This window comes from Macrosteles quadrilineatus, unplaced genomic scaffold (genome assembly GCF_028750875.1).
Source record: "Macrosteles quadrilineatus isolate MER2022 unplaced genomic scaffold, UCM_ALF_1.0 Scaffold_7__1_contigs__length_78375512, whole genome shotgun sequence".
Taxonomy (NCBI): domain Eukaryota; kingdom Metazoa; phylum Arthropoda; class Insecta; order Hemiptera; family Cicadellidae; genus Macrosteles; species Macrosteles quadrilineatus.
Window position 1 is genome coordinate 25,238,625 of NW_026542600.1, and position 19,839 is coordinate 25,258,463.

The window sequence follows — 19,839 nt, forward strand, 5'->3', positions numbered from 1 at the left end:
TACGTCAAACCTTTGTAGCCTAAGTCATTTATATCCAAATGCTAAATTTGTGTCACATGAGCTGAATGTTTACAGCTGTTAAGCGGGGTTTTCCTAGGCGCGGAGTCGGCGAGCGGAGAGAGGAACGCGGAGAGCGGAATTTAAATTAACATGGCATTCCGCTCCGCTTCTAGGAAAACAGTAACATTAAATTGCCTAAGACAAGTGGAGTCCGCTCTCCACGTTCCTCTCTCCGCTCGCCGACTCCGCACCTAGGAAAACCCGGCATTACGTTGAGCAAATGATTTTATACTAAAAGCTAGTCTAGAATGTTAGTGTCGGCTGCTAGACTTAAAAAAATTAAACTTGATTTGTAAAAAAATAAAACCCTAAGCTAAAATTATGGCTTTGACATTCCCTAGTTCTAAAAATTATCTTTCTTTCAACACAAAAATCATGAAAATCCGTTAAGTGGTTGATACAGAATCGTGAAATACATAAACCCTGTCACATTTTAATATATATGATTAAATCAAACCAAAAATACTAGAATAACATATGTGTTTACGTATGCTGCAATTCTGGTTATTTGTAATAAACAATAAATCTGATGATAACATTTGTTCCAACATTATGTAAACATAAATATTACATTGTAATGTGGAAAAGTACTGCTTAAAGTAGGAAGTATAGATGTGTCAATATTATTTATTTATATGAACGGAAAGTCGAGCATGTACTATGTTAATAGCTAGAGATACTTACATGATGGTGCAAGGGCTGGTGCATTGATGTCGGATGGGCTTGCGACTGGTGTTGTTGATGATGGTTTTCAGGGATCTGCCGATGCTGAATCTGATGATTCTCCCGAGAAAACCTTTCTTGGTCTCGATTAGCAAACCTGATTAAATTGACAAAATAGTAGTTCTTTTTAAAATAGTGCAACACACTTGAGTGTTTTCACATGATAAAATATCTTTAAATTATTAGATACTGTTAAAATGAAAACTTTAAACTTCACCAAAGAATAAACATTACAAAATAAATAAAGCCACCTATTTTTTTTTTTTTTTTTAATTTATTTGCGTGTGTCCGTATTTAATTTCTTTAGTAAAATCTTCACTTAAACACTGGGAAGAGAGTTTAAACTAATGATTGGTTGATTTTCTCCGTGACCCATGTTTTTAGGACAGCCAAGAGGTCTTGAATTACTTCACTTCATTTACAGGGTTTAACTAGACAAAGTTTAAAGAGTGATGGTATTTACCTATCCTGGGTGTTCTCTCGGTTGAACCTCTCTCCTAGGCCCTCGTGCAGCAGCCTCTTGTCTTCCTTGTGGTCAGGATGAGGCACAGGCAGGCTTGGCTGTCGTACTGCCACATCCACTAGTGAGGAGAACGCCTCGTGTCCTGGTGGATAGTGGTGGGGGGACGGAGGCTTGTGCCCAGCTGGGTAATGGTGAGGTGAGGGAGGCTTGGTGTTGTGTCTTTGAATCACTCCTTGTCGAGGAGGGTAATAAAGAGTTGTTTTGTCATTGGTCCTTCGTGCTGCGCTCCCGTGCATCTGCTGTGAGGTTATGTAGTCATTCATGATGATTTGTCTTTGCTCCACGGCGTACGCTGGAGGTCGGGGAGAGTAAAATCCCTGGGCCGTTGGTGTAGGACGCTTGGTGCCGCTGCTACTGTAGTATTCACTGCTTGTAGATCCCGGGTAGATTCCACGCTGGTGTACAGGGGTGCCTGCCGGACAGTTTGAGTTTTAGACACTCATATAAAATATTAGATAATTATTAATTTATTTATTTTCATTCCAGCGGCCAAGTACAATTACATAATTAATTGATACAAGCAAAAACATTCCTAAATGTACTTATAAATAATACATGGGCAGCTATACAATTCAATAAATGTTTGACATGTTACTTCATGAAATAGCTTAAATTTTTTTTCTTCATGTAGTAATGGTAAAAACTTGATCAAATAGTGCACGAAAACAGAATTTTACAAAAAAGCATTAGTGATAAATTTCCATCGACAAATACAAGACATTTAACATAAAATGCCACAAAGTTACAACCAGACAGTAAAAATTTGATTTCCTTCACATATTTGCTTTTAAATCAAATAAAACTGTATTAAGACTCATGAGCGAGAAAAAAAACAGAAAACAGGTATATTGGCTTCAGGACAGCCAGAGGCAACAACGTGAGTAAGACTTCTGTTAATAACCCAAGCATTAATACATAATTGAGTATTTTGTCTCTACACTTTTAGTGTTAATGAACAAATGTTTGTTATGCAAACTCTACTGTTGCATTAACATGATTTTTAATATTTAATGTGTAGGAGTTAAGCATGTGTAAACAATCTTAGTACCTACCATATTTCATTAGTTAACCCATTGGCGCCAACTTACGAGTGCCACTTGTGTCACCGCTACCCAGAGCCACTAGATATATATTCCCCCCCTTTTTGTTTCTTCTTAATTTATGATGTTTTTAAATATCTTGTTTCTTGTTTTGCATATTTACTCACTTATTTTTGTGCATAACAACCAAGGTTGTGTTGCCATGGAAACCAAATATTACCCTAAATCAGCTGCGGTAAGGTAAAACAAACAATTTTTTAAATGTTATTACTTATACAAGTAATAACTTGTGATTTTTTCACGTAGGGAATCAATTGAACTTTATAATAGTAGTGTCATTTGGTGTCTGAATTAATCTTGGAATTATCCAATTACCATTTTTTTTGTAGACATTTTTACTGTGAACGAAATGGCAACAGGATTATTAATTGATTACCTAAGGGTTTCTTTCTATAACAATTAGATCAAAAGTCTACAAATTTGGTAAAATTAATTGCCAACAGAGGGTCACAGGCACCGCATTAATTCCTTTCTCAATGGGTTAATACTTATGTTTTAAATATTTGGCGCTATAATTTTCACAATGACTCACACATATTTGTTAAAGTTATTGTAACTGACTGTTTATTGGATGTACAGGTTTATGTTACAACAATTATGACCAATACTATGAACTAGGGTTTCTTGGTACAGCAGCTTCAGACAAAAACTTATTAAGTGCAGACATTTCAGTCTTATTTCAGACAGCCATCCACAGAGCAGTTCACCGAAACTGGCACTACACTGCTCTGGGTACTCTCTCAAACAAGCATGGATTGTCAGCACTCAGTTTGAAGACCTAGTTTGTACTATTAGTGACCTAGGAACACTTACTTTTTAACTATTGTGGCATTTACCTTGTGTTATAGAGCCAGTAGACGCCTCTTTGGTGGCATGAGGGGGAGTCATCTGACGCAGTAAAGGGGAGGAGTCGTAGCGAGTTGATGCTTGTTGCGGACCAGACGACGTGTAGATGGAGGGTGAGGACACTGGCGTCCCATGCAGTATAGACCCTCCCACACCTAGCAGTCCGGGGGACAGTTTGGGGGACAGCTTGGACTGAAGCTGGGGTGAAGCCACCTGCAGAGAAAAGAGTTATACAGATCATGTACACGTACTAAAATAACATGTTTGTTCATTACCTCAAGTAAAAAAAAAAGGGAAATAGTTATTTGTGCAAATAGTGAGCAACGTGAGCAATTGACTCACTCGAGAGAAATCCTTACTCACGAGCCATCTAGGCGAGTGAGGAATGGTTTCTCGAGTGAGGCAATTGCACTTTGCACTCGAGTTGCACATTATATTTTTCCTACAGTTACAATAAAACAAATAAATTAGTAAAGAAACGTGACATATTTTTACACAGAAGTGAACTTTTAATATGACATTTAATGATCAACACGATCAACAACAGTACAACAGCTGACCAGCTGATTTACAGCCAGTGCTGCCAACGTATTTTGCGCGCATACGACCTTGTCTGCATGTTACGCGCTCACTATTTCGTGCCTTCACCTTGCAAATCTGGAGTGAGACAAAGTAATTAGAGTGAGACAATGTTAACATTGTCTCACTGATGAGCGAATTGGCCACTTTGCTTTCTCAAATCAGTGAGAGAACATGTACATTGTTAGGTAACTGTAGGAAAACATCAGTTTCAGTGTGTTTTTAAAGATGACTTGTGTTGTACAGTGTGAACTATTGAGCAAAGATCACACTGAAGATTACTTGATACAGGGGAAAATACTTCCAATCAAATACTGATTTTTAAACTTAGCTTTCTCCCACCATAACGTAATCCCCGAAGTATTGATGCAATGAAGTATTGTTAGCAGCTTAGGTTTAAAAGTGAAATAAATTTTTTTAAATATTATATTAATTTGTTTTATGTAAATTAGAATTCAAACAAACATTTTCAATCAGCTGTTTTTAATTTACCAACTGTCAAAACGATGTTTATCCAAAGATAGGCTATTATAAACGAATAATTTTAGCATTGACTTTAGGTGAAAAATCTCAGCCCTTGGGTCTCTGGCCAAAAGCAGTTTGCTTCGAAAAGGCTTCGTAAGGTTGCTCTTTACCAAGGTAGAGACAGTAAATGTGAGCAGCAATTATTTAGGATCTACCATATTATAAACTATTCAATCTATGTATGGTATATAATATCTACACATTATACAAAATAATGGATGTTCCTTGAAGTTTTACAAGTTTTACAATAAGTTTTCCTAAAGTAACAAGTTACAGCAGTTCCTCCATTACTCGTCCCTTAATAATCCTGCTGGATTCCCTCGCTTGAGAAAATCACAGCATAAAAAATAGAATATTAGAACAAAACATTAGAAGAAATTACATACATAATTTAATAACTGTAACTACTATGCCTTTATAGTAGATGCAGTCATTAATCACACAACACCGAAATGCACTGCTTGCAAGTGGTGACAAATTGGGGAACAAAACACGGAATACTTAAGACTCACCATCCAGCCAATGCCAAGTTCATAAAACAGCAGCACTTTAAAGTGTTGCTGTTGAATTTTTGAATTTATTAATGGTCTCTTTAATTCCCTAATTTAAATGGCCTATGCAGGCTGCTAGTTTAAGCTAGATTATCGAGGGACAATATAGTAATACTACTTTGTATACTAATGCTTGTCACCTGGTGGTAGTAGTTTGAGTCAGTGTGGGTAGACGCTGTCCGATAGACGGTGACAGAGTGAGGCGGTGCGAGTGGTGACGGTTTAGCCTCTCTGTAATCTGTCCGAGGCTTTTTGATACTCAGGTCAAGAGTTCCCTCTGTCTCCCTGTCTCTGTTTAGTGGTTGCTGCACCTTGGAATAGACCAATATTGATCAAAATCTTTATGAATTAGTGTTTAAGTTAAGCAATTGTAATTCATCACATTATTACATTATGAATTAAACACAGGAGTTACAAACTGAATATGCATTTGGTCAAGACTTTATCCTCGCTATATAAAATTTCTCAGTGCTGGGCTTTAAGTTCTAAACTTTTTTGAATTCAGAACAAAATTGAGGTATTATGAATATATTACATATTTAGTCTTTTCACAGAGATAATGGAATAACCTTTCTGACTGTGAGGGCTAATGTGAAAATGTAGCATCTGTTTGATAGTAGAAATACTACTAGAAATTAACCCTACTATTTCTACTTTTATTACAATTATTACTTCAAGTAATAGAATACATATCTAAATTAAATATACAGTAGGCCTAAATGGTTCGTGATAATAATTGAAACCTGCTGTAACCTAAGTTGGCAATAATATTTTAACTACATTGAACTGTCTGTAAAAGAGCATTGTTGGTATTGTTGATTAGACACAGATTTTTGCCTAATGTCTATACATAACCGAGTCTGATACACGGAAAATTGGGTTGGTTTTTTAAGGATTTACTTATGGTATGATAATAAATTTCACTTCTTTGATCCCTAACAAACTATTCAAGGCTCAATTGTAGAAACAGTTCATTTTCAATCTTTGTAGAAGATTCCCACTTTTCTTCAATCATCTCTACAAGTTTTTTATTGAGAAAAAGTTTGAGTTTAATTTAAAGTCTAAATAAATAGTAAGACTATCTTTGGTTTATTTCCTCGTTTTCTACATATCAGAACAAGAAAAGTGTGTATCAATGATAAGTTATTTAGGCTACCTGTTCACTTCAGCAGTTTCTAGTTCGATTAGTTTAAATGAGTTATGACTGTTTAGTGTTTATATAATATTTAAATGGAATTTGTATAAATGTATTTTATTTTAAATGTATTTTAATGGAATTGTAGATTGCTGAAAAAAAATCATGTTATACAATTTGGAGATCTTCTGCCTAAAATATGGTTCTGTGGTATCTGTTTTCTATTATGAAAATTGTGCTTTTCAAATTTCTGGGAAAAATAACAGTAATTAAATATAATACTATGAGTTTACAGTACCTGTCATTCAGTTCCAAATGATGAAACAGGTATACATGTTTCATCGAAATGCTATTGTAAAACATGTCTTCAGTCCAGGAAATTCATTACATCCGCTTGGTTAGCTTCATTGATGGTTGTATTGTACACATATACTCAACATTCGATAATTAATATATGTTTTACAATTGGCCCATCACAAAAATACCACGTCACCATCAAAAAAATCCTCTGAATCTGTTTTATTCAATCATATGTCGTAGGTGTCGTATGTTTAGTATATGTGTGCAATGAAACCATCAACGAAGCTAACCAAGCGGATGTAATGAATTTCCTGGACTGGAGAAATGTTTTACGATAGCATTCCACTGAGCCCTGTTACACATACATACATACAATATACATATACTGTACACCCATAATAGTATATAAAGCAGTTTCGGAGCTATAAGAATTAATTTTAAGGAAATGTACAAATAAAAAAATTCCAAAACAGGGTAGGAAGATTTATTTTTTAAATTTATCCCAAGCATATAAGAGTAAATCTTTGTATAAATAACTTTGTTGTATGATTAATAATTTTGTTTGGTTATGAATTTGTACAAAAATTGTTCTATATGGCTATTTTGTCGACTTCTTTCAAAATTATTATAAGAGATAACCGTCATAGTTGAAGGAGTGAGATTCTTACCTCTACCAATGTGTTTTTACCTAAGTTTCAAGTTTCAGCCCTACGGTTTCAATTCCAAACCACATTTTTGGTACGTTAAACAAGTACACAGTTTGAGCGTAAAATGATCAAGGATTTAGTTTCCACTTTTTAACTGCCAAAACTACCAATTCCAATTTTGCAAAAGGCATTTTACAGATATACTCAAAGGCTGTCCAATCAACATAGGTACTGTAAGCATAAAAGCCAACAAAAATAGCAGAACTATGTTTTGCTTAAAGTGATATCATGAATAAGTGATATAGATTCTCCATTTTCATTTTGGTTTATTGATTTCTTTTAATGCCTACTGGAGGGATTTGCCACAAACAGACTTTGAGTTGCAAGCAAAGAGCTTTGATGGCGCTTAGCTGCTTAGTTGGGGATTCTCCCATAACTCCGAAGCATTTTAAATTCTAGATCCGAAGGATTTCAATTCCTATAGGAGCAATGATCCATTAACCTAACTGAATCAATGCTAGAGTTTTAAAGGTAGAATTTTTGACACAGATCATTATGATTTTTTTGAAAATATTGCTTGGCTCCGATGGAAGCCAAAACGTTCTGAGAGCTGATGAATGGGTGGAAGCCAAAATGTGCTTGTACATGCCTTGTTTTGTTAAGAACATCTTTGACCCTTCTTAATGTATAGTTTAGCAGCTATATTTGATATAGTACAGTTTTTTTTTTACCTACGACCGTTATTTAAACCAGCTTTTTCAATTCAGTTCTTAGAATTGAAAAGATTCACTTTACAGTATTGTTTACTTACTTTACCTACAACCGTTTTTTTTTAAGTAGCCGTTTCAGTTCAGTTCTTAGAATTGAAAGGTTTCACATAACAGCATTGTTTACCTACATAACAGCATAGTTTTACTTAAATACTCGTGTAACGGACCAATGGAAATGTTCTACTTGTGTCGTTAACACTATCTTTACACGATTGTTATGTAAGCTATTATTATTGTTTTGTTACTTTACAGTACAAGTTTGGACCCATGAGGTGCAAGAATTTAGAGAAAAAAAGTAAAAGTGTAATACTTCGAACGTCAACTTATCAGCTGTTAAGACCAATTTAATAGATTAAAACAATAAGTGAGTGGTTGGGGCAATAAGTGGTAGCATCACAATCAGTCACAATGAAACGTTATTAACAAAAACATAACTTCTCTTAGAAGTTATGAGTAGTGAATTTTAGTAATTAAAAAACGTTATTAGCCTTTACGACACTCGTAGAAGTTTTAAAGCTTAAATTTTCTACTCCTGTCGTAAAGACTATCCTTAACTGATCGTTGCGTTAACTACAATTTTTATACAGTAGAAACTCATTTATACAACCCTCAATGATAAAACAACCTCGTGTACTTTTCAAATCCCCTTAAAACTGTAATAGACTTTTTGATGTAAAGGAGCATTTGCAAGGGCTATATCAAAAAAGGCTTAATCTTTTGCTCAATTATAAGTTTAAAAAGATCTAATGACGAACAACTGAAATATCATGTTTTTTAGTTGAGCACCCTGACTAACTAAGCCTTATTTTACACAAACAAATTTACATTTCAGTTATTTGTCTTTCAATCTTATTGATATTTTAATTGTGTCATTTAATAGAAAATTATAAATAAAAGCAAACTTAAATAAAAAAAAAATCAAATTGGACCAACTTAATCTTTTTTCTATGCATACCAAGTTTCATAAAGATCGGTTGAAAAACTTCAAGGATAAAAATGTTTATGTATAAAAAAACAAAATGGCGGATAACTGGGTAAAAATAGATTTTCTGACATACCTTCACATACACTTTTTTTATGTTATTCATTGTGACCCTTGGTTGGAATATATTATTGATCAAATAAAAGGAAACTTTTTTAGTATGAAGACCTACATCCCAAAGTCCTCTAGTGTTTTTATGGTAACACTGTATATATTTATATATTAAGAAAACTGTAGTGATTAGGGCTACTATTTTGATATATGAATGCATTATTAAAAACTAAGTACCCTTTTATAATTCATTTTATTTAACAACAAAATAAAATGAATTATAAAAGGGTACTTAGTTTTTAATAATGCATTCATATATTTATATATATATTTTTTTTCTAAAATAGAAAACTGTTTTGTTCTTTACGTGATTTATTGCTCAATGTTTTGACAAACCAAAAATAATCAAAGTTCTATCATATTTAAATTACAAGGGCGGTATTTTAAGTAGGGATGGACGGGTCTCGAAATTTAGAGAAAATGTTTGGGAAATTTTAACAAGACAAGATTTTATGTTGATCAAGATTTTTTTTTGAGACGAGATAAAAAAAAAAACTTTAAAAACGCCTGCAGAAAGTCAATGCAATACCCGCAACACAAGAGTGTGTTGTTGTTGCGTTTCCATTGCGAGGGTGTTCTTATTTAATTCATTCTTTACATGTAAATATTGCTTTATTGTTTTATAATTTTTGCTTTTGACATCACAAATGATTAGAAGTTTTGTTAAGTGTGAGCAGTGTGAGACTTGTTTTAACATAGCCAAAACAAGTCACCCAAAATCATCCTAAAAATAAAACAAGACTACTTGATACTTAACTAGTAAGACTGATGTTTCAGACTGATAAACTTTGCATTTTTTAAAGTTAAACTATATCCTAACTGATATTGCCATGCTTCCTATGCAGAAGTGTTATCTTTAATAAGGTAGGCCTAATTAATATTTGTTTTTTTATACTGAAGTTTTTTATTAATGTTTTTTATAAAGGATTTTAAATATTCTTGTCTATTAGTATTATTATTTTTGTATTAACCAGTCATCTGTCATAAATCAGTAGGTATTTTAAAATGTTACAAAATCAGGTTAAAATGTCAAACGTGTATTTACCGTTATGTATGAGAAGGAAAATCCTGTCCCAATCTTGTCTCAAAATGTTATGAGGAATAAAAGATCCTGTCTCGTCTCGTCTCGAACTAAAAATCCAATCTCGTCCATCCCTAATTTTAAGTAAGGGCCAGTTTCGGGTAAAAACCCGTAGTTCGCTTGTACGCCGCAACGAGGCTCATCACCATTTACTGGCAAAATGACACAAATTTCAGCTCTGTAACTGTCATATACGCTTTAATGTGTTTTTACATTTTTTACACAATAAAATCTCCCGCCGCATCCAAGGTAAGGCCAGTAATACATTTTTTTAATTACAAAAAACATGTCCGATGCTGACATTCATTGCCAAATAACTGGAGGTGATGTCCCTAATGCAATGAGTGAGGGTAAGGTGCGGAAATGGGTTATGTAGTTTAAAAATTGCTGTGAAAGCCAAAAACACAATTCTTTCCAAAATTAGCATTTTCATAGTCATTTAAACTCCCTAGACAATTTCTGCACTTTCCAAGCTATCTTTACATCAGGGTCAAAATCTCCAGTCATTTGGCGATGAATATTGGCATCGTATATGTTGGCCTATCTTGTTATCAAAAAACTTATCAGTTATCACTAACCTTACCTCAAATGCGGCGGGCGATGATTGTTTAAAATTCTTTTTTAAACACAGCAAAGCGAACATGACAGCAACAGAACTGAAATTTGTGTCCTATTTACAAATGATGCCAGTAAATGGTGATGAGACTCGTTGCAGTGTACAAGCGAACCACGGATTTATACGCAAAATCATCCCTTCCTTAGAAAACCGCCCTCGTATTTCAGCTAATTGGAACAATCAGCTGATCCAAACAGCAAGCAGTCCCAATTATTTTGGATTAGCCTGACTCAAGTGTAATTAATAATACCCGTGTAATGGTTTGGTTTTTTTCTTTACCCAATCTAAAATGTGTGAGATGTCCTAAAATTAAGGTCTCCATCGAGCTTCCATAGCAGCCGAGCAAGCTAGTTAAAATCTGAGGCCAACTTTTTTCTTACTTCATCCATTATTTTTCAGACCAGTTTCCACCCCAATGAGATGATGGTCCCGTCATAAGTTATCAACATACCCTTCCTACAGAAACCTTATTACGGAACACAGTTCATATTATGTACAGAATAGTGATGGTAAAAGCTCCATATCTTTAGATCCTGAAACATCTATGAGCAGGATTGATGTTGCTGATGCCAAAAAATAAAGATTTTTCAACAATGGAAGTAACTTACACAATTATTTGGAATCTCTTGTTACATAATTATGTAAATATAACCTTGTATACCTACCTGTGTAAAACTATAATTGTAAAATTGTGAAGTAGAATATAGCAATTGGAGTACATTGCATAATTTTAAGATTATTTTTATACAACAGGTTGTAAGTAAAATATTTATCGGGTTTTTTTTTCTTTTTTTTCTTCCACCAAGTTTTTTCATGGCTAATCATTGCAGCTGTGTATGTTTGATGAAAATAGTTCAGTTTACAATATAACATAGAACTGTACAAAAACATGTTTCCTAATTAGGTATTTACTGTAAAATATATCCTTTGGACGTATCCTACCTGTCATGCAAGTATGAGTAACTTAATATATTCAACGGTGAAATAGTATGAATGATGCTTAGCTAATAAACAAATAACTAATAAGCGCAATATAATTGCCATGTAAATAAAGAACATACTGTTAGGGTCGAAAGCAGTTGTATTAAGGCATAAATACATACATGCACAAAAAAACTTGATACCTAAGACACAACTAAGAACTAAGATGATAATGAGGACAGAGGTAAAGAAACTAAGCAAAACGGGTGTAAAAGCCAACACATCATGATGAGTTCAAAATGAGGGGAAATAGGATTTATCACAAACATTACATGTCACCTTGTATATAATAGAGTCAGTGTTGAAATTATATTCAAACATAATTATTTTTTATATTGTAAACAAAACAAGATCAATTTTTATTGTGTATTGAAATTATAATAAATATGACATCCACTTAGTTTATTATGTATTGTTAAACATAAATGCGCAACTGTTAATGAAATATAGATACCCATGCCAGATCTACTTTAAAAAGTATAACTTAATGTTGTTGAGTGACAGCATTAGAGCTTAATACAATTCCATATGTTAATCAGCATACCAATATTAAGATAAATGTCTTCAAGAGTCTCTTCTTACAACCTTAAAGAAGGATTTTGTTTTATTTTTCCATTGTGTTTTGATTTGAAACATATTTACAATATTTCTTAAAGATTATCTGGAGTGAGCTTAAATAGAATATAAAACAAGGGGAGAGTTAAATATAAATTTCATTGAAGTTATTAAAAGGGAAAGTCTGCAGTTCTGTACATACAAATGCAGCACAGAAAAGTTACAACATTTAGTGTTTGAAATGACAGTAAAAACATGTTCGCTTCATTGCTATAATAATGAAGTTTTTAAGGTGGTATCATTATTTTACAAGGAAGTAAGAGATGTGATTTGCCTGGGGATACATGAAGTGATATTCAAGCCAAACCATGAGGAGTGAACGTGCAGTTGTGGTGAACTTGTGAACTGCGCCAAGAACCATCAAGTTAGGATGGAAGATTAGGCGAACCATCTTATTTGTATGAATCATGTTATGCATTAATGTAAGCAAATTATCTCCAGTTTATGTCTATGTTAATAGCCCAAAATGTGCAGAGTCATTCATCCCAAAGTTCAGGTTTTAGTCCACACATTTGGCTGATTTGCAAGAAGTTGAAGATAGTTATTGTATTAGACAACAGGTGATATTTTACAGGAATAAGCAGTGAAGTATGTACATGGAGGATATCATACAATTTGGAAGAGCAATGCACTTTTCTAGTGGTTGAGCATTTGCCAAAGGAGTTTTTTTTAATCGATCTAAGTTGATGAATAATGATTTAAATATCAAACCATCAAATTCATAAAGAAATGGGTGAGGTAGTTAAGGAGGATTATTTTAAGCAAATTTTAGTGCTGAATAGTCAAGAATAATTTGTACAGGTGACGATTATATACCTGTTGATACAGTTATCATTTTATAATAAAGATATGAGAGCTGAGCTGAATAGCCAACAAGTTTAAAAAAAAGGTTTAAAATTTTTCCATAGTAAAACAATTTTTCTGAAAATATAAATATAAAATTTGTAATCCTCCTATTTTTAAATATGCTTTTGATTGTAAACTATATTTACCTACAAATCTTTCAATCAATAACTTTCATGCTATTGCATTATTAAGTTAATTTTAAGTTTTAAAAAACGATGATATAAGTTGGGATTTTTATTGTTGGAATATTCATTTATTATTTGAATATTTATTTAAATCTATTCTTAATTTTCATAAAATAATGCCTTTTCAAGGAAAGAAAATAAGGTATATTTATCTTTAACCTAGGCCTATATTTATTTATATTTAACTTAGTTCCTTTTTTTATATCTTTTATATACTGAAAAATATTATATCTAACCCTACATCACAGCATTAAATTGTGTTTAAAAACAAAGGTTTGTGAAAGATCGGGGTAGCGGATTTTTATCCCCCTGGAATTTTACCCCCTGGGCAAACGTGACGTCACAAACCAAGGGATAAAATTTCGGCCGCGAACTTTTGAGTTTCGCGACATCAGCTCGATGGAAAAACCTAGAATGTACGGCCCGGATTTTACCCCCCGGATTTTTACCCCTGGAATTTTACCCCCTGGCCAGATATATAAATTAGTGAGAATGATTAATTATCTTCATTGAGTTATAATTTAATAGTAAACATTTTATTATTAAGTAGCCTATCTTAATTTATTCGTAACATTAACTATTTGAACAGGTTTTTAATTTTAATTTTGAGATTCAAGTATCAGGATTCCCTTTGAAGCCAACTGTTGGTTAATATGATCAAAATAAAACAGCGAATTCTGTTTACTTAGTTGAGATTACAAAATAAATAAATAAAGATAGGCTACTAAATAATGAAATGTTTACAATTAATTAAGAACAGGAATAAGAAAATCAATCATTCAATTTCTAAAATCGGCCAGGGGGTAGAATTCCGGGGGGTAAAAATCCGGGGGTGAAAATCCGGGGGTAAAAATCTGGGGGTAAAAATCCGGCCCGTACATCTTCAGATGTCTAAACGCTAGTTATATGGACAGGTGGTAAAATTCCGGTTTTTATCGCTAATCTAATTAATCACGCTCTGACTATTTTCATTGGACTTCCAAATCCGCAGGGGTTTAAATTCCGGCCGCGAACAAACTTTTGGCCACTCAGGTTACTACGTCATAGTGACGTCAGCTTTGCCCAGGGGATAAAATTCCAGAGGGATAAAATTCCGGCAACCCGAAAGATCAACTTATAAAATGGCCACATAAAATATCATGATATTAATAAGCACGACTCCAATAAAGCTTGAGGCACAAGCTTTTTAAAAAAGCTCTCTGCTCGGCTCGATCAAAAATCCCAGGCTTGCACAACTCTATTTTATTTATCATAAAAAGAAACAAATTGTTATGTACGATATCAAAATATTTGAGACATTATAACATCGGTCACATTCAGTTGACATAATAGGACAAATTTTACTACACATAATTTTCTTTACACATTCTTTGTTGTGGGAAATTACATTTAGTTCGGTTGCCTAAATCAATTCTACGATATCGCTAAAACGCACAGTACTAGGTGAAACCATTTTCAATACTCGTCAATAGAGGGAAAGAAAGGGGGAGAAGTAAATAGCACAACCAAGCTTTGCAGCCCTCATGCAGTGAGTGGAGTGAGGTACCTGAACTACAACAAGGCTGTCCTTAGCCAACTCCTGGGGTGCGACGACGGATAGGGTAGCTAGGGACCCCGACTTGACAAAGCTGTGGTCAGTCTTGAGGATGGACGAGATGGTAGGGGCAGGGCCGGACCCACCGGCCGCAGCTTGGTTCTTCATCAACTGCATCTCGATGACACCCAACATGATGTCTTTGACTGTGAGAGGTGACGATGCGGTCGTAGGCGGGGCTTGACTGCGACCCTCCATCTCCCCTGCCCCTTGGCCCTCGTCTGCCGTCTCCTGGTCCCACACCCAACAACACTCAAGACTTACTAACACACCCTGGGGGTAGGGTACAGAGGTACCCTTAACCTTTCATCGGGCGCACAGCAGAGGTTACCTCAGCACTTGCAAAGGTTTAGAAAAAAAGGTATGAATTGCAAGTTCAGACTTGAAGGTACCCCCTCTGTACATCTTTAGAGAAAATGCATCACACCCAATTTTACATGGTTTCAGTTATTAATAAATCAGTCTGATGTAGAATTTTGTCAGGGCTCGGAGGTAGCTTTGGTGTGCGCCCAACGGATCTAACATGTTATAATGTTAGGTGCAAATTAATTTTGTCAGGGCTCAAAGGTAGCTTCTGTGTGCGCCCAACGGATCTAGTGTGGAATAATGTTAGGTGCAAATTAATTTTGTCAGGGCTCAAAGGTAGCTTCTGTGTGTGCCCAACAGATCTAGTGTGGAATAATGTTAGGTGGAAATTATTTTTGTCAGGGCTCAAAGGTAGCTTCTGTGTGCTCCCAACGGATCTAACATGTAATAATGTTAGGTGCAAATTAATTTTGTTAGGGCTCAAAAGTAGCTTCAATGTACGCCCACCAACTGATCTAACATGAAAAAAATTGTAGGTGCAAATTAATTTAGCCAGGGCTTAGGTAGCTTCTGTGTGCGCCCAACAGATCTAATATGAAATAATGTTAGGCGTAAATTAATTTTGTCTGGGCTCAAAGGTAGCTTCAGCATACACTACAGATGGTTCCAATGTGAAAAGTGTTAGGTACAAAGTTTTCATCATTGAACATTTTTTCATTTTGTTTTTTTAAGTTTATTAGCATACAAACTAGTGTTTTTTTAGTTTCATATTTTTGTTATTAGGAAGCCGTTTGGTACCCTAGAAAAATAAAATGTCTTACTGCTATACACCATAAGCATTACACAATATATTCAAATTTAAATTATTCATTTAATATTTTCTATTCTTTTATTGTATTTACAACTCAAAAATGCTCATATTTATTACAACCCGTTAGTTTTTTTTTTACTTTTACCCTTACTGTATTTTTATGTCAAATTTAATTGAACTTTTTGAAACCATTCAATTGTATGCACTATACGATTGAAAGGTATAAAAAAGTTCAATTAAATTTGGCATTGGGAAATAAATTGTTAAGAAAGTTAATTAGAGTTTGCTTTGAAGATTGTTAACACATTTCTTTGGACACAGATCTTACAGACATCAGTTGTTAAGTGTTAGCAATGTTTCAGATATGATAACCACACCAGACCCCAGAGATGAAAGGTGATATTTGATTGTATGTGATTACGGTTGAGAAATACATAAGTTTATAACTTGTATTGCTCTAGAAACCCTATAATTTAATCTTTTTACGAGAGCACAGTGTATGATGATGATAAAATACACATGAACTGATTCAAACGTGTTATAAAAAAATCTATTTAGCCATCAGATAAAATAACCACCTTTACTCATTACAAATGCGTAACCTCTTAAGACTTGTTAGTTTACCAAAATGTTTCACACAAATGACTGGAAATTACTCGTATTGATGATGGTAATCATTCATAAAAATGTAGTGATGTAGAAATGTTACAATAATATTGATTATTGTTAATTGAATTTAATTGGTTCAGTGTGTTTTATAAGCATTTTAAAAGTGCAGATTTTGTTACTTCATTGATTGTTGATTTGTATAATTCAGCACAGTTAGATTTTCTTGAACAAATGAGGGATTGACTTAGAGTGCATGTTTGATTGTGATTAATCCAAGCAACTGGGTTAAAATATGAGGTGAGGAGTTATTTTTTTCTTTTAGTAGGTACAGTAGACTCTAAAGAATCTGGATCAATGTACCATTCAGACTATCTGTATATACAAACATGGTCATTATAAACTGCTACTGTTGCATCTAATTTGGGCTGATGATGTACAATAGTTCAACACTTTGATAATGATGTGCAAACTCTCACAATGTGGTTGACACGTCTAGGGCATGGTTGCCACAACATATTCAATTGCAATGAAAAATTTACCAATGAATTTACAGTAAGCCCTGTCATTGAACTTATATATGTGTATACCGCTTAGCGATTTTTGAGTCCCAGATTAATGAGATTCTACTGTACCATGATCCATGATGTAAATAGCGGTGGCTTTTATTAACATATACCCATCCAAAATGGGCTATTTAACATAGCCGCTCTTTAACATAGCTGCTTTCATAAAGAAAAAATAAGCACAGGTCAATCAGCAAGTAAGTATACCCTTAACCTACCAACTTCACAGGAATTAGGAACGATAAAACTTATTATATTGTGACATATGTTTTTCGTATATAAAATGTGAATAATTTATTGTTTTACTGTCTTCTCTGATGTCTCAGAGTTGGTACCTGCAGAAAACAGCAAAAGTTCCCTTCCCTAGTAAATACTCAAAATCATACTACTATGTTTATAAAATAAAAAATAAAAACTAATTAATAAAAAGCTCTTTAATAACACAACATGTTTTTTTCAATTACATATTTAAAACAAACAAAAGAATAATCTTCTTTACTTGTGAAACTCCACTGCCCTACCACTTTTTGGAAACATTGTTTTGAATCCTTAAATGTGATGTTATAACAAAACAGGGGATTACAATGAATATATCAACACTTTTTGAGTAAAAGACTCTTAACTAACCATATATCATTGTTTTAGGCATTGTTAACGCAAAACTTAAAAGCTATACAATAAAACTAACAAAATTGAGACTTACACTGATAAAAAAAACTAAAATTATTCACCTTTTGAATAGGAACATAAACATGTATTCAAAACTAATTTTTGTCATTACTTTTGACAAATCATAAATCATAATTCTTAGAAAAACAAAACGGTTGTCAATACTTTTGACAAATCATATGTGTTTAAAGAACAAAATAATCTTTATCACTGGTCATAAACTAAAAGAAAACTTCACTTTACAACATTGGATGAGGAATCTTCGCGGGTTACACGACTAGGTACGAATACACAATTTTCCAACAAGATAAAGAAAGACTAAAAAGAGGACCGGGATAGTGACATGCCCAGGAGAAGACGAGGAGATGGACAGATAGACAAAGGGCTAACTACCAAAACAATACCCCACATGCCACAGTATGTTCTCAGACTACGGTATGGGACTAGACAGTTGTGCTCACCGTGGCAGAACTATCGTAATCTTCCTTGTGAGCCGTCAAAGTCGGAGGCTCACTATTGGCTGTGGCACCCTCGTCCTTTGTCTCTTCTTTCTTTCTACCTTCTTCTTTCATCTCACCTTTTGACAGACAGTTAACTTCAAGATCACTATAAACTTTGGATAAATGGGGAGTCTTTCAAACGCTAACTTTACAAACATGAATCAATTATAACAAAGCAAAAGTTGTATTTCTTCGTCAGTAAAACAACACTGCATCGAATGGAGTCACTGTACTTGAAATATCTTGACATAAATAGAGTTAAGCCTTTGCATGCCCAAAGATTTGTTTTTAATCCATTTTCATTTCAAACGCTAACTTTACAAACATGAATCAATTATAACAAAGCAAAAGTTGTATTTCTTCGTCAGTAAAACAACACTGCATCGAATGGAGTCACTGTACTTGAAATATCTTGACATAAATAGAGTTAAGCCTTTGCATGCCCAAAGATTTGTTTTTAATCCATTTTCAATATCCATTTTTAATCCAATTTCATTTTAATAAAAGGATTTTACCAAAGTAGCATCAACAAACAGATAGTTATTAGAGCAAGGCCGATATGGCCATGCAGTGTACAGAACACATCAGTAGCAGAAAAAATTAATCTGGTATCAATAGATTTCACTGATATTGCACAGCTCATTGACACACATAAAAATCAACAGACAAGAATTTGAATGCTAAATTGACAGTTTTGATAACAAACAACTGTGGCAAATACTATAACAGGAGAGTATAATTGCTAATGGTGCGAGAGGAGGGTATGTGATACGGGCGTATGCTCTCTTATGACAAAGGGTTAAAATGTAAATTTTAACAATGATTTTGTTTGTCCTGTGATTTAAGAAAAATCTGTTAAATGAGTCTTGAACCTTTTAAATAGATTTAGCTATGCATGTTTTAACTTCAATGATATATATTTACAATAAATCTTAGTTCCCAAAAATTAAAGTATTTTTTTTATGAGAGATTGATGAAAGGAATAAGCAACATAAATTTTGGATCATACTAACAATATCAAATCTTGGGTTTCCTTAGTCTTATGTTAGTGCAAGGAGACTTGGTCAAAATGCTAAAATTATTTGTTAGTAAATTTGCTACTTTCTGGTTCTCCCTTTACAACCCACCATGCGCATGGGCGTGGGAGGGGGAGCCGGCACTCGCTGTGTCGCTGTCTGCTAGTAAAGCCATTCCCGACATCTCGTCACAGCTGGAGGTGCTTGAACCAGACTCTTCCTCGTCTGTCAGTGAAGGTTTCCTCTCCTCCCCCAAGTGTGTCTTGAGTGAAAACCAACAAGTTACTACATGTTATCCTTATCTTCCACATAAGTTTACTATAAAGCTTTAAACATTTTCAAGCTTTCCATTTTGAGGTAATTTTTTCTTTCATTTTTAAGCTTTTTATTTTGAGGTAATTGGTTATTACTTGCCTACTCTATACCTTTTTTTCTGAGCTTGCTGATTTATACAATTGTTTTAGGAGATTTGCAGCCTCTCTAAGATCTGTATAAATGCACAGGGGTATGACTCCTTTGGATTGAGAATGTAAAGAATCCACGAGAATGGATGAGCAAGAGAGTAATGAATAGGGAGATCCAGTAGATTACAAAG

The 19,839-nt window shown here is 33.9% G+C and overlaps 1 protein-coding gene across 9 annotated transcripts in view; it reads right to left on the reverse strand.

The window, feature by feature from the left end:
* LOC128999132 (uncharacterized) overlaps positions 1 to 19,839 on the reverse strand; it is a 163,669-nt gene that overhangs the window by 6,758 nt on the left and 137,072 nt on the right. For 5 of the 9 annotated variants that reach the window (XM_054425499.1, XM_054425503.1, XM_054425502.1 and 2 more), the window contains 7 exons: positions 19,356 to 19,506; positions 18,190 to 18,305; positions 14,723 to 15,001; positions 5,048 to 5,218; positions 3,243 to 3,465; positions 1,247 to 1,718; positions 745 to 880 (listed from right to left, as the gene is read on the reverse strand). In XM_054425499.1, coding sequence (XP_054281474.1) covers positions 745 to 880; positions 1,247 to 1,718; positions 3,243 to 3,465; positions 5,048 to 5,218; positions 14,723 to 15,001; positions 18,190 to 18,305; positions 19,356 to 19,506 — 1,548 coding nt within the window. The remainder of the gene's footprint in view (positions 1 to 744; positions 881 to 1,246; positions 1,719 to 3,242; positions 3,466 to 5,047; positions 5,219 to 14,722; positions 15,002 to 18,189; positions 18,306 to 19,355; positions 19,507 to 19,839) is intronic. The other 4 variants (XM_054425500.1, XM_054425501.1, XM_054425506.1 and 1 more) reach the window with 4 other exon arrangements.